This window comes from Zingiber officinale, chromosome 7B (assembly GCF_018446385.1).
Source record: "Zingiber officinale cultivar Zhangliang chromosome 7B, Zo_v1.1, whole genome shotgun sequence".
In the NCBI taxonomy this organism is placed as follows: Eukaryota; Viridiplantae; Streptophyta; class Magnoliopsida; order Zingiberales; family Zingiberaceae; genus Zingiber; species Zingiber officinale.
Window position 1 is genome coordinate 14132028 of NC_055999.1, and position 14543 is coordinate 14146570.

A 14543-nucleotide genomic window follows, 5' to 3' on the forward strand; every position below is an offset into this window, starting at 1 on the left:
TAATTCCTTACCTTCTTTGTCCTTCGGAGGTGTGAACCCTTCCTTGACCGAGAACCACATGGAGATGTCGGTCTTGAGATAATACTCCATACGGCTCTTCCAATATTGGAAGTCCGCTCCGTCGAAGTAGGGTGGACGATTGGTGCTAAAACCTTCCTTCATAGCCATCTTCTAGCTCTTTAGGGTGTTAATCCGGATGAAGAGCGCCTTGCTCTGATACCACTTGTTGGGACCTTCGGATGGCTAGAGAGGGGGTGTGAATAGCCTCCACTAAAAACTCAATTAATTCCTCACAAAAATTTGTTAGCACAGCGGAAATAAACAAAAGGAAAACTGATGCAAGGAAAAGAAACAACCCACCACTAACACAACAAGGATGTACGAGGTTCGGGGATAACTTGCCCCTACTCCTCGGCGTGTCGATCCCTTGATCTTTTGGTAGATCACACCCCGGACAGATTCCGGCTAAGTATTTCTCCTTCTCGGTGGAGTAACCTCTCCACAAAGTCTCAGAAAAGATTTGAAAATGAAGCACAAGACTTACAGAGTTTAGTGGCTAAAAGTAATGAACAATGAACTTACAGCCACGATGAAAGTAAAACGCAAGGACAAAAGAAGTTCCTCAGCCAAGAGCTCAAACACACAGCCTCTTGCTTGATTGACAGAGAGTTTTTCAAAATCGTTCTTGTTACCAAAACCTCTCTTCTTCCTTCTTCTTATCCCTCTGCTTTCTTACTGTCTTCAGCCAGAGCTGAATCACTGTTACCTGTATCGAATCACTGCGATCAACTCAGGCGTCGCCAATCACCCTTCCTCCTCATCTGGTTCTCTGAACTCACACCAATACCATCCATGGTCTTCACTGGTGTCTCTGAGCTCGAACCAATAAGCAAGGGTCAAGCTGTTGTCAACTGATCGCAGCCAGTGAACGTTGACGCTCCAATTGCACCATTTGTAGCGAAACACAGCAGAAAGAGCACTTGGTCTTATTCTTCTGATGGAGCTTAATTTGAATTTAAGCATTGGCACGATACCTGCAACCTGTAACTCAAAAAGCTTACAGCAGATGGTTAGATCAGATGATCAGAAATCGCAGAGAACTAGCAGAAATAGTAGAAGACAAACGACATCGTTGTGGATCAGTCAACAGACCGATCCATAGCTCTCTGGATCGATCAGGACATATCCTGATCGGTCTGGGAGGCTTCTGATCGGTCTGTGGACCGATCAGCCTATAGGTGGATCGGTCCACAGACCGATCCCCTATAGTTCTCCAAATTCATCGCTTCCTTCTGATAGGTCTATAGACCGATTAGATAACTCACAGTGAACTACTGTTTGGTTACTGATCGGTCCCCAGACCGATCAGACAACCCACAGAAAGCTACTGTGTGGTTACTGATCGGTCACGAGACCGATCAGGTAACTAAGGTATCACTGGATCGGTCGACAGACCGATCCAGACAGCCAAAGTATCACTGGATCGGTCAACAGACCGATCCAATGCCTCTGTTGGTTTTAGAGCTTCCCAGCCCTAAACCCTAACGTCTTCCTGGTTCAGAGAACGAGCTACCGAGCCCTATCTGACCTAGTCTGGAGAACAAGCTACCGAGCCCTCTCCGACTTTCACGTCCGGATCAGAGAACTAGCTACTGAGCCCTCTCTGACCTAGTCCGGAGAACGAGCTGCCGAGCCCTCTCCAACTTCATCTGGTCCAGAGAACGAGCTACCGAGCCCTCTCTGACATAGTCCGGAGAACGAGCTGCCGAGCCCTCTCCGACTTCGTCTGGTCCAGAGAACGAGCTACCGAGCCCTCTCTGACCTAGTCCGGAGAACGAGCTGCCGAGCTCTCTCCGACTTCGTCCGGTCCAGAGAACGAGCTACCGAGCCCTCTCTGACCTAGTCCAGAGAACGAACTGCCGAGCCCTCTCCGACTTCGTCCGGTCCAGAGAACGAGCTACCGAGCCCTTTTCTGACCTAGTCCGGAGAACGAGCTGCCGAGCCCTCTCCGACTTCGCGTGTCAAGTATCCGTACTTGGACTTTTCCTCTCCACATGATCAACCTTGATCATTAATCAGTCTGAGTTTAATTAATATCTGATACAAACTTAAATCCGTGTAAACATCAAAACAACAGCCAGGTCAGACTGTATCAACACTCTGCTCCGGTTTGGTACGGCTCGGTCCGGGTCTTCTACTCCGGATCCGTTCGCTTGGGTGATCTCTACCATCCGGAAAGGGGTTCACCCGAACCCAACTTCCGGTCTTCTCGAGCGGGCTTCCCTCCGGCTTCTCGTCCCTCGGAATCGCCGCGTGTTTCTTTCTCGTCAGCCGGCGTACTCATCCGCAGTCTTCATCCCTCGGACGCACCGCGTGCCGTTCTTCTCGCTAGCTGCGTCTTTCACTCGACTACCTGTGCTCCTAAGCTCCTGCACAATTAGACACTAGGTTAGAAATAAATAGGACCTAACTTAACTTGTTGATCACACCAAAATAACCTTGGGGTTCCAACACTTATAACCAATCTTCGTGGGATTGATAATATTTTATTACTTGACGACACCCGTGCACTTGTGGGCTCACATCAGTAGCACTTGTGTGATACTAGTTAATCTCCTTTGACTTCCCCGACTTAATCATCCACGGGAAATTTTATTTTTTGGCAAAAGGTTGAGATGACTGTCTGAAATTCATTTAGAACCAATCAGTCCAAAATAACATTGTAGGTCGAGAGTGGATCCATGATTATGAAAGTCTATCAGCGTGTCCTCATTAGGGGCTTCTCCCCTAAAGATATGACCAACTTTATTTTGCCGAGCAGTTGACCTCTTTGCCCATGAACCCATATAAAGGAGTCACCATGGGTTAAAGTTCGCTCAGGTCTAATTGCAGCTGCTCAAACGTATATTTGAAGATGATGTTGATTGAGATGCCTATGTCAACAAAAGTATGATAAATATTATAATTTACTATAATAGCCTTAATTATTAAAGCATCATCATGAGGTACTTCCACCCCTTCTAAATCTTTAGGTCTGAAGCTGATTTCAGACTCGACCGCCTACTGTGTACTACAACCGACCACATGAATCTTTGAGCGGCGAGTATGTGACTTTCTCGCTCGGTTGGAGTCTCCATCAGTTGGGTCCCTGGCTATCATTCCAATATTGCCCCGAGAGGCGTTATTGCAATTCTCCGGGTTAGGAGCTATGGTTGAACCCAGGCGGGAGCTTGTGCTAAGTCTGCTAGTGGGGGTGTTCTTTGGCGCCACTTGCCCTCTCGCTGATCTCTTCTAGGTGAACTGTTTGGCCATCAATAAGGGCTACGGTTGGTGACGGAGTGTGTCGACAAAATCTCTGATTGTTGCTCTAGCGATTTGCCAAAGTATAGAAATCCCGTGTGTCATGAGTGGCTGACCGGTGATATGTGCACCACCATCGTGGAGCTCCCCAAGGGGGTTCAGGATATCATTCCTACTTGGCCTCCAAATGCTGCATGGCCTGAAGCCGTGGTTCTTGATGCAGGCGCTGGAATTCCATTCTGTTTAAATTTCTCGTACAAGAAATTGTATAAGTACAGAACTATTCCTAGTAACCCGCACATTCGATCAGACATGTGTTTGATCAATCAAGCAAGTTCTTGAATGATCAAAGCACACCTTGATTGAAGTACAAGATCGTTGGTCTCTTGTGTTGGTATTCAAAATTGATATCCAAAATCGACACAAAGAAAATAAAACCAATTACGCAGCGAAATTAAAGAACTAATTGTACCTTTCTTTGTAGCTAAAGACCTCTTGATCTTCTACCGTATTCCTCTCCTCTTCTTAGACGTCATATGGGCGACGATCTACCAAGACGACAACACCCTTCTTTTCTTCTCTTCCAAAACGCCGGCCACAAAAGGAGTCTCTAGGATGGGGCACCTTCTAATCTTCTTCCTCTTCTTTCTCTTCTTCCTCTTCTTGCTTTTCTTCCTCTTCTTCCCTTTCTTCAAGCCGCTGACCACCAAGATGAAGAAGTGGCGCCGACCACCAAGGAGGAGGAGGGTATAAGGGTACCGGCCCTAAGCAAGGAGGAGGAGGGTGAAAGGGGCGCCGACCCTAAGCTAGGAGAGGGAAAGGGCGTCGGACACAAGGAGGAGGAGAGGGGGTTGTGCCGTCGGCCCTAGGAGGAGAAGAGGGGGTGGCAACCACAAGGAGAGAAGGGAGTTATGGAATAAAAGAAAGTTAGGTTTTAAAGGCCACATACTACTTTTTATAGACTTGTCGTCGGTTACAAGGAAAGAAAAATTAACAAAATTTTGTTTAGAAAAAAAATCTAAACAAACTATGTTAAAACAAACCAAGTTAAGTTAAACCAAACCAAGTTAAACCAAACCCAGTTATGGAAAGGTGGATGCGAGGCTTTATATGTTGAGGCTACAACAGGGACCTAGAGGAGGAATTGGTTTAGGCCTCCCGATGGGCTTGGGTTTCCCGTGTTCGCCCCGAACACCCAACTCAAGTCCATCAATAATAACTCATACCAATAAAGGGTTATTATTGAACTACTGCACTAATCTCATATTACAATATGGGCTCTTTCTTATTATGAGTGTGTTAATCTCCTCGTGTTTAAAATATCGTATGTCCGTTAATTAATTAAGTTACTGATAACCCAATTAATTAACATCTGATTCCAAGAGTAGTATCGCTCAACTTTATTATCATGCCGGACTAAGTCCACTTGCAGGGTTTACATGATAATCCTTATGAGCTCCTCAAGGGGGCATCATCAACCTAAATAATTAAGACACAGATTCCTTCTATAATCAACAACACACTATATAAATAATACTATCTCCTAACTCATCGGGCTTATTGATTTAACGGATAAATCTCACCTATTGATAAGTCAAAGAAATAAATACTAAGTATATGTGTTTGTTATTATATAGGGATTAGGAGGACACACATCTATAATAACAAAGGTTCTGTTCTTTTATGTAGTCAGTATAAATCGAGCAACCTCAAATAGTCTTGCTCAATACACACATAGTGTACTAGTATAATTTTATAGTCAAGACAGACTAATACCAAATTACAGTACAACCATTCCAATGGTTTTGTCGCAATCCATCTTGGTTGTGAGCTACTATTTATAATTTATAAGGAACCGAGAACATGATCTTCTGTGTGACACTACACACCATATTATCTATAATATAAATTAAATGGACACCTGCATTGACATATATAGAAATATAAAATGTAGACATTTGACCAAAGTGATTCTCATTTCAAAATATTTCAAAACAGATGTTCATACAAAAGATAAGCTTATAGTATACATCCCAACACTTGATGATGAGGTTGAGGACCCGTTCAAGGTCCCTAGGTGGAGGAGCGGGTAATGCTCAGCGCTCAGGTTCTAGAGTAGCAGTCGGTGCAGTGACCTCCTTCCTTCGGATGGTTTGCGCCTCTTCGACATTAATGAATTCAGTAACTTGATCCAGCAGATGATCAAAGTTCCTTGGAGGTCTCCCAACCAAGAAGCGGAAGAAGTCATTATCGACGAGCCCTTGGGAAAAGACACTCACCAAAATCTCGGTGGTGGCTGCAAAGACATCTATGGCCACTTGGTTGAATTTTGTTCATGTAAGCTCTAAGTATTTCCTTGGACCCTTGTTTGAGCGAGAAAAGGCTCAAGGGAGTCTCTTGGTAGTGTCGTCTGCTGGCCAAGTGATGAAGGAAAGTCTTGTGAAAATCTTTAAAACTGTGAATGGATTCGGCCTATAATCGCTTAAACCATCTTTGTGTCGAGCCGACCAATATAGTGAAGAACACTTGACACTTTACACCATCTATAAATTGATGAAGTGGAGCAGCATGCTCAAATTTGAGGAGGTGATCCTCAAGGTCAATTGGCCCTGAGTATTCCCCTATCGCCAGGGGATAATAATATTTTAGTAGCTTGTCTCCTAGCACCCCCTAAGAGAATGGGGTGCTAATATGCTTGAGAGAGTTGCAAGTTGCTGGGGATTTTCCCTTACATCCGTCTCGGATGGGTGCTTCCCCGAAAGATTCCTAAGGTAGTCCTTCTTGGCCTATATACTCAGGCGACATGCAGACAAGCATCCGATGACACGCGATTGGGGAGTGAGGCGCAAGAGGCAGATAGGCTGGTGGAACGAAAGGGGGATCCGAGCCGGCCATCGGTCCCCCCTCTTGAGCTCCTCTTTCCCTTTGGTGTGTTGTCGTCGAAGCTCTAGGATTGGGTGGCAGAGTACCACCGACAGCTGCTTGTTATTGTTGTTGCACTAGTTTCTATGCTCGAACGTTGATGAGCATCTCTAAATCCTCTTACATTAATGTGATGGTGGTGAGTCGTCCAACTTCTTCCATCTCAGATTTTCATATTCAGGTGAAAGTTTCCACAAACAGTGCCAAATTTGATCATGTATGAAAACTACAGAGATGGGGAATTGGGTACGGTGGTTTGATGGTTGAATGAGAGAAGACTTACTACTCCACAAAGAAACTTCCTTTTGATCCTACGTACACGGAGATGAGCCAACAAAGTGTCAGCGCCTAGAAACTAAGGGGAGTCCTTGGCAAGACCCTCCGACGCTCAAGTCAGTACAAGTTCGAATAGGTGGATGAAGAACAGTAATGAATGTGCGCTCGAGAGTAGAGTTAAGATGTTTAGAGAACGTACCTTCCCAACAAAAAGGACCCCCTTTATATATCATCTCTCATAACCTCCGCAATCATAGGATGACAAATTGTGTCAAAAGTTATTAGGTAAAGGAAAGTGTACAACTTAGGCAATGTGCAATAATTGTCCGAGGAATCTTCTATTTATCCACATGTATACCTCTTTTGTCGTTTATAGCTTATGTCGTTGCTAAGGTTATTGAAAGAATATGTTGTCATAAGTGATCTGCTAATGGGAGACATGATGATCCCTAAAAAAAGGTTCCAAAAGAATATTCTCTGACACAGTTGTTATTCTGATAGGTTGTTAGGATTTTCTGCTCATGTTGTCAGCTGAGTATATCCCGACCAACCCATAAGGCCGACCGTTTTTATGCATGTCCTCGTATTAAGCTACTTTGTTATGTATTAAAAACTATTTGAAAATATATTCAAGAAGTCGGATGGCATATTGTGCCTGCTAGAAATCCCTTTGGGAATCAATATGAAGCTAAGTACTTTAGGCTCAACCGGCCTTTTGTTCGACCGTGCATATAAATCCGCCCTATTAATGATTGAATGGTTACACATACATATTGTCGTGTGGAGATTCACAGACGATCAGTGATAAGATCAGCCAGGCATGCACAGAGAGACTCGTACAGAGTATTGAGTTTGACCTTTCTCGCGACTAGATCTATGACTAGTCAGCTGTAAAGTGGGCCAGTCTCTCCGGTCGACCCATAAGGATGGTCGTCCTTAAACTTGGTCAGCTATCCAATGATCGAACATCATATCTTACCAATTCAAGAATAAAAGCACTAAATCGCTTATGCTCGACCAACTTAAGGGTCGGTCGACTTTTTTCTGACTGACTTGTAATCCGATCGGGTTGGACCTGAGAGTCTTGACACTAGTCGAGCAACCAAGTCAAATGAAGAATATTCTCTACTTCTGACTTTGACTTTAACTTTAACTGTCATTTCATCCTGACCTTAACTGTCACATTATCTTTGGGTCCGCTCTCAATAATCATAGGTAACAAGTCGAGAAAAGGACAGTTCTACTAACAAGTGAGCTGCTGCGATAAGTAAATAGTTCCAGCATAAATATTGTAACAAGCTCAAGGAAATTTTCTACAACGTAGAAGCTTGATGGATCTTTACTCTCAACATAACAGAACATTCGATATAGAATAATTTAGCATCTATTTTTTATTGGCATGAGGCTAAAGGCCGGTAGCTGTAAGTTATCAATGTCCACTCCATGGCATATACCTCTTCAAATGATCAGCAATTGAAGTGATGCTGCTACAAACTCGGCTGCAAGTATCGACCCTGTTTATTCCAAGTAACGTTCTCTTGATGGCATAAATTTTATTCAGAATTTTTGCAACTTAATTCCGGGTTCCAGAGGAATCATTGACATAGCTAACTAGGTAATCTGGCTTCCCTTTCAGGCTCGGATAGACTGTAGTCTCATACTTGCCGCTCCATCTGCAAAATGAAGCATCAGGAACCGGGGAACTGCATAAAGGACTTGGGATTAAGGATGTAAAAGATGCTAACCTGCTTGCTTCATCACCGGGTATCTGCAATTCTAGTTCATCTTGAAATGGTTTAAAACAAAGGTCAACCTTTTCAGTGCTCACTCCTTGTAGGTTCGATGGTTCCCACTAAAATTTCATGTTAAAACACCAGCATGATGCACCATATAACATAAAAGATAAGCAAAAGAAGACAGATAAAGTAGACATCCATGGATTACCTTGGGGGAATTGTCCTTATCAATGTTAAGAGCTCGGATGCCCTAATAATGTGAAACATGAACAAAGGGTTAAAAACCAAAATCAAATGCCAGTGCTGCTTCAAGCGTATAGAGACTCAAGAAAATTTTCATAGCCGCCAATCTGACTGAATAATGGTGTTTATGCACAAATTTTGACGGATATGCACATTAGTACAGAAACACAGTTGCTTTAAAAACATAGCAATTAAGTGGTTATCTTGTATGATTTATAGTTTCAGAAATTGGAAAATTTTATCCAACTGTTTCCCAAAATAAGTAGCCCTGAGGTTACTCTCTTTCCTCTTTACAGATAGTATGAGAAATTTAAATCAAATTGAAATGAAGAAAAAATCTCACTGCAACAATATGTTTTCCAGTTACCTCATATATGTCAGTAGAAATGACTGATCTGAGCAGATTCATGGTAAGTCTGAATTCCTTCTTCAGACATTCAGCTAATGTTTGTTTTCTTCCTTCTCGAATCTGCAAGCAAGACTATGTTAGCAAACACTACCTGTTGTTCAGCAGATGAAACAGCAAATCTTCTGCGAATGAAGTCATTTTGGACATAAATAGCAGAAAAGAAAGGGGGTGACAATCAATTATCTGTGACATAGGTTTTAGTAGAAAGACACCATACAAACACCACCTGCTGTTCAGCAGATGAAACAGCAAATCTTCTGCGAATGAAGTCATTTTGGACAAAAATAGCAGAAAAGAAAGGGGGTGACAATCAATTATCTGTGACATGGGTTTTAGTAGAAAGACATCATACCTTTACCACAAATTCATAAATAAAATTTGCAGAATATTATGGAGGTACCGCAAAGGTCTGAGTTTCATAATTTTCTCATGCAAAAACTCACACCTAAGCTAATAGACTACCTAGCATTTCAAGACACAGACAACAGAGAAGCTAGTTCTGTGTGCTCAAGTGCATGGATCTTATCTTACCATTGAACTCTACGCTAGACTATATTGGTGAAAGTGATCATATCTTTTTAAATCACTTAATTCTTTCAAGGGTAAAATATATGTTCTCCTTGTAATTTATGGTATTCCATGTATCCTTCATTTTTTTCTAAGACGGCTGAGTCCACCCAATGACTTATTTAATCAAGGTATCCTTTGTATGTTAACACTATTAACTGTTGTTGATTAGTTGAGCATCCCAAATACGCAAGTGTGCACCTTTTACACAGTTTTATTTATCTTTCTGTAGAGGAAAATTATTGTCACACTTTTAAAAAAGAATATGAGTATAGAAATCTTCGTCCAACTATCAATGCAAGTTGCATTACGGATTTCAGTGTAATCTTCAATCCAGTTGGAGAGCTTCTCTTCAATCCTTTTAGTATAGGAAAGATCCATTCATTTCCTGCCATGTTTGCTTCATCTTGCTGCAAAAAGAATAAAATAAGGTTCACTTAGACAATGATAAAATCTAAACAATTTTATACTCATGCATGAAAATGTTATCTTATTTAGAACACAAAAGGTTAGCATCCCAATGAAAGTTTGCATCCCAGAGGTTTAAATTTTCCTGTACCAATACTAGCCTTCTTCCTTCTGTCTTAAATAATTATAGTCCAGTGAACCATAAATCCCAATAAATTAACTATAATGCAGATCTAAAGCTCATTGCTCTTCCACTCTTAATGAGTATAGGTTAAACAGCTATGATTCAGCATCATAACAAAAGCAGACTTGTATTAATCAGGCATTCTAAGCTACACATAGTGGGTAGCTACATGTACTATTAGGTTGAAGAACAAACAAATTTCAAATGGTTATTGAAAATCCTAAAATCAGTAATAGCATCCTGCTGGTTAAGAAACCCAAGAAAGGAGCCAGAGAAAATGGATTATGCATGCAACAACATTGCTACCTCAGTTGGCATAAATGAAAATTAGCAGGAACTGTCTTACATATGCTGTCCATTTAACAAAGGCAAGCTCAATATCAATATTCACAACAAAATGTTAAACAATGCTTTTACTGCCAGCCAATCTGAGATTCTGATTTCTGACCACTTTACAATAATATTGACACATACGAGCTAAATATACCCTCAATAACAAATTTTGTTGTTCCAATATTGATGTCATACCAAAATTAAGATGTCTGCCAAAAATGTTTTCCCAACACTGTAGATAGTGTAATAATTCAGTTTACTTGGCCTTGGGTATAAGTATCTAACATTGGTGTGTGTGGTCCTTAAGTGTTCAACATTATTGTTTCTAAATTTTTTTGCATGCAAACAATAGGGATGTCCGTTATCAACTCAGAGTATCAATGTCTAACATGATTACAAAGGGGTAGATGAGAGTCAAGTATATATAGCTCCTTACTGCTCCTAGAAATATAGCAAAATGGAAAGAGGACAATGTATATGGCATTGCCATTTTTCCTTAACCTGCACAAAAAAAAGGAACCATTGCATTATAGCTGTTGTACTAATCTTCAGAAGATTGTCTTAGAGTTTGAAACCTGTCTGAAAACCTCATTAGACAATAGTAGTCTCTAGAAACCATATTTATAATCTGTATCGTCCATAGTGGAGTTAGTAGTACTTTCCAATAAAAATTCCAAAATTTCAGTCCAACGTATTTGTGATATAGAAGCATTAGTTACCAGATTAAGTGGGTAAATGAGTATCAATGTCAAGCTTGAAAATAGAGTTGCCAATGCCTCAGATTAGTGGTTCCTCTTTTTCTGATGAAATAAAAAAGAAGTTCTAGGTAGATGCGTGTGTTGCTTCTAGGACAATAGTGAATAAGCCCCCACCCTCCATAAATGTCTTTATCTAATTAGAGGCAAACAACTCATAAAACTTTCGGCTTCAATTTTGATTTGCTGCTTTCAATCTCACTAGTGCAAAATGATGGGGAGCTAAATGCCACCAGATATTTTGGAGAAAAGATTCAGATTATCCTGATCTTTTCCACTCCAGACTTTAATACTCACAATCTGTTGTCATGTTTCTACCCACGCTGCATCAATATTAACACTTTCTACAAGTGCACTAGCTGACGCTTTCCACTGAAAAATTGATGGGAAATATGCTTGCAATGGGAGGTGAAAAAGAATCCGAACTCTAGTGGGGTGAACTAATACTTATTGTAAAATGGTGGAAATTTCAAAATTTCATTTTCTAGAGACATACTTATCAAATAGGACAAGAGAATGTTTCATATGGATTATGAAGAAATTGATATATCATTGAAGTATGTGAGAAAATCTAGGCGTTTGGTTAAATGATGAGATTTACTATGGGTATGGGTTTGATAGTAGGGTGGAATGGGAATAGGAATGGAAATGAAACCCATCATGTTATATGGGTTTGGTTGATTCCCATAAATCTAGTAATCATTCCCAAAATGTCATTCCCAAACCCACAATCCAAACACTATCTTTTACTATCATTCCATTCCCTCATTCCCAAACCCATCAACCAAACACCCCCTTAATTTTAAGACAGCAAAGGAACACAAATTATGCTAAAGCTATCTCTATAAAACTTAAAAAAGATAATTAAAACAATTGTGGACTTTATAAGAATATGATATGCCAGAGAACATACCCAATATCAACTGTATTCTAACCAAGCAAGAGAACAGGACACTATCTTGAACAGAAATGCAAATTGAGAACGAGAATCGAAAGGAATGACAGTATTTAGATTGGAATTTATCAAAGACATGAAGATCAGGGTATCAGTGCTTATCCGGAAATAATGAATAGCTTCAAAACTCACAAATAATTTGATGATCTCCTCCACAGACTCCCCACAAAAGCATTTGTCAATTGTTGGCAGCCTGAAAAAGCACATTCCTAACAGTTTTTTTCTATATATACAATTTTATTTTCCAAGACTAGGAAATATTGCACCATTAGGAATGTAAGATCTGGTGTTGTTTACCTATTTAAGATGCTTTCTTCATCAGGTTGGACATCCAATGAGAACTTTTCAATTACTGATCTAATAGAATTCTCATCATTCATGCTCAAATCCAACAAAGCACTCTCAAGTTCTCGCAATTTCTGCATTTAACATTACCAAAATAAGAGGAAAAACTCCCTTACGTAATCTTTATCTGAATAAGTGGTGCTGGTTGTTTAATAGACACCAATTACAGGTTCGAAGATAATACAATCAGGGGAAGGAAAAGATGGAAGAATGAATGGAAAAACTAACTTGACCCGTCTGATACAAAGTTTTGACCTTGCATATCCATACAGAGAGGAATAGGAATCAGTTCTTGAACAAACCTCAGATGGAACAAAATGCGTTGCAAGTTCTGCAGCAACCATCTCCTTCCCATTCAACCTTGAACCAGTTAATGCTAAGAACTCCCCTATAAATCCAGCCAAGAACCAAAAAGCTAATGTGTCATGTACTAAAAGCCAAAGGCTAAGGCAAAATACAGCAATTTTTCAGTTGTCGTTTCCATGAACAAAACCATAGAAACTTGTTAGTTTCATTGAGAAACATTGTCCACAATTACACTCACCAAAGTATCCTGGAAGGCGTGGAAGGATATAAGAGAAGCTGCAATCAGGGTGTAGTCCGATACTCGCCTCGGGCATTCCAAAAATCTAGTGAGCAAAAAGCATTAAGAGCTCTGTTGTATGTTAGATGAAGTTTCCTATGTGGGCATCATTAAAAGACAATATATGAAGCATCATAAATTTATTTTTAAGATTCACTACAAGGAAACTAGAAAACGCACAGTTTTCTCTGTTACTATAGAAAATTTTGCAGGGACAACCAAAGCAGAACCTCCACCCATGACTATTCCATTAGTGAGGGCAACCTGAGATACATAAGAAACTCCATTTGGGTATTGAGACAACATAACTAGAACAGAAACCTTTTAACATTCAAAATAAAGATAATTACCGTGGGCTTTTTATACGTATGAAGGTGATAACACAGCCAGTACATTCTGTAAACGACCTCGAGGCAAGAATCATCTTCCAAAAATATCACCATTTTTAGACAACAACAGGAAAAAAAAAACATGAAAGGTCGCACAGAATGCAACGTAAGCTCTTGTTTCCTTTACAATTCCCAACCTTTTCTCCCTTGGTAGAACACCTTCAAATCCCCACCGGCAGAAAAGGCACGACCCTCCCCCTACACAAAGAAAGAAATCAGATTACTGGCGACTCCAAAGGAGAAGGGAACTTCCGAAACTAGGTTTCCCGGAAAAAAAAATCCAACCTTGAAAATAACTAGCTTGGCATCATCATCCTTCTCCCATTTCTCAAGGAACTGGGCCAGGAGATAAACCTGACACAAAAATACGCCTTTTATCAATCCTTGAAAAATGGAAAACCACATCAAAACGTAAGAGAGTCCATGTCCGCGAACTTACTACTCCAGGAGAGATGACATTGAGCTGCCGGGGACGGTTCAAGGTGATCACCCTCACAATCCCTACCTCCGCTCCAAGAACTACCTGGTGAAATTATCGATTGATTGAGCCATGCCGGATCTGAGCGTGAGAATGGGAAAGGATCAATTTGATAACAAACATCGATCGCAAATTCCGGATGCCTACCTCATCCGACTTGCTGCACTCTTGAGCCATGCTTCTGCAGTCGGAGCAGAGTTAGATTGCAGATCGGAAGAGTGCATATTAGCAGGTGGAGAAGGGGGTTGTTGACTGACGGTGGTAGTTGGAGCCGATGGGGGTCGTTGGAGCTCCACTTCGAGGTCAGTAGCACGTGGATGGTAGGTCAAGAATAATAAACGCTGCTCCTTATTTAAAATTCAATCCTTGCCAAAATTTAAAAAAAAAAAAAAAAAAAAAAAACAGATTCTTTTAAACTATAATTACCTTCTTTTTTTTATACTCCTCAATATTATTTTTTTCCAAAAAATAAATTATATGTTATTTTAATTTTTTTTCTCAAATATTTATGGCTTTCCATCTTGTTCTAAATGATAAAATATTTTTGGAACAGTTAGCTCATAATTTGGAAATGCACACCAACTAAAAGCAACCTATCCGTCTACCACCCCGGTCTTCGTTTCAGTCGACCAAATTTCTCATCAATGTTTTTTTAATTGA

The 14543-nt window shown here is 40.6% G+C and overlaps 1 protein-coding gene across 1 annotated transcript; it reads right to left on the reverse strand.

Moving 5' to 3' along the window:
• Positions 1-7762: 7762 nt before the first annotated feature.
• On the reverse strand, positions 7763-14190 carry LOC122005379 (3-hydroxyisobutyryl-CoA hydrolase-like protein 5). Its single transcript, XM_042560405.1, has 15 exons — positions 14031-14190; positions 13845-13928; positions 13691-13759; positions 13543-13603; positions 13367-13440; positions 13197-13280; positions 12978-13062; positions 12736-12821; positions 12386-12507; positions 12221-12281; positions 9765-9863; positions 8845-8946; positions 8443-8484; positions 8244-8350; positions 7763-8171 (listed from the first exon to the last, which is right to left on the reverse strand). Exons 1-15 carry the CDS (start codon positions 14058-14060, stop codon positions 8072-8074), a joined length of 1206 nt encoding a protein of 401 aa, XP_042416339.1. The 5' UTR covers positions 14061-14190; the 3' UTR covers positions 7763-8071.
• Between the last annotated feature and the right edge of the window lie 353 nt (positions 14191-14543).

Excerpts from the sequence above, each read along its gene's own strand:
- LOC122005379 (XM_042560405.1), bottom strand. The coding sequence starts at position 14,060 with ATGGCTCAAGAGTGCAGCAAGTCGGATGAG. Across the intron at positions 13,441-13,542 it reads GTTCTACCAAGGGAGAAAAG|ATGATTCTTGCCTCGAGGTC; the intron begins GTTGGGAATTGT and ends TATTTTTGGAAG. Across the intron at positions 12,822-12,977 it reads ACGCCTTCCAGGATACTTTG|GGGAGTTCTTAGCATTAACT; the intron begins GTGAGTGTAATT and ends CTGGATTTATAG.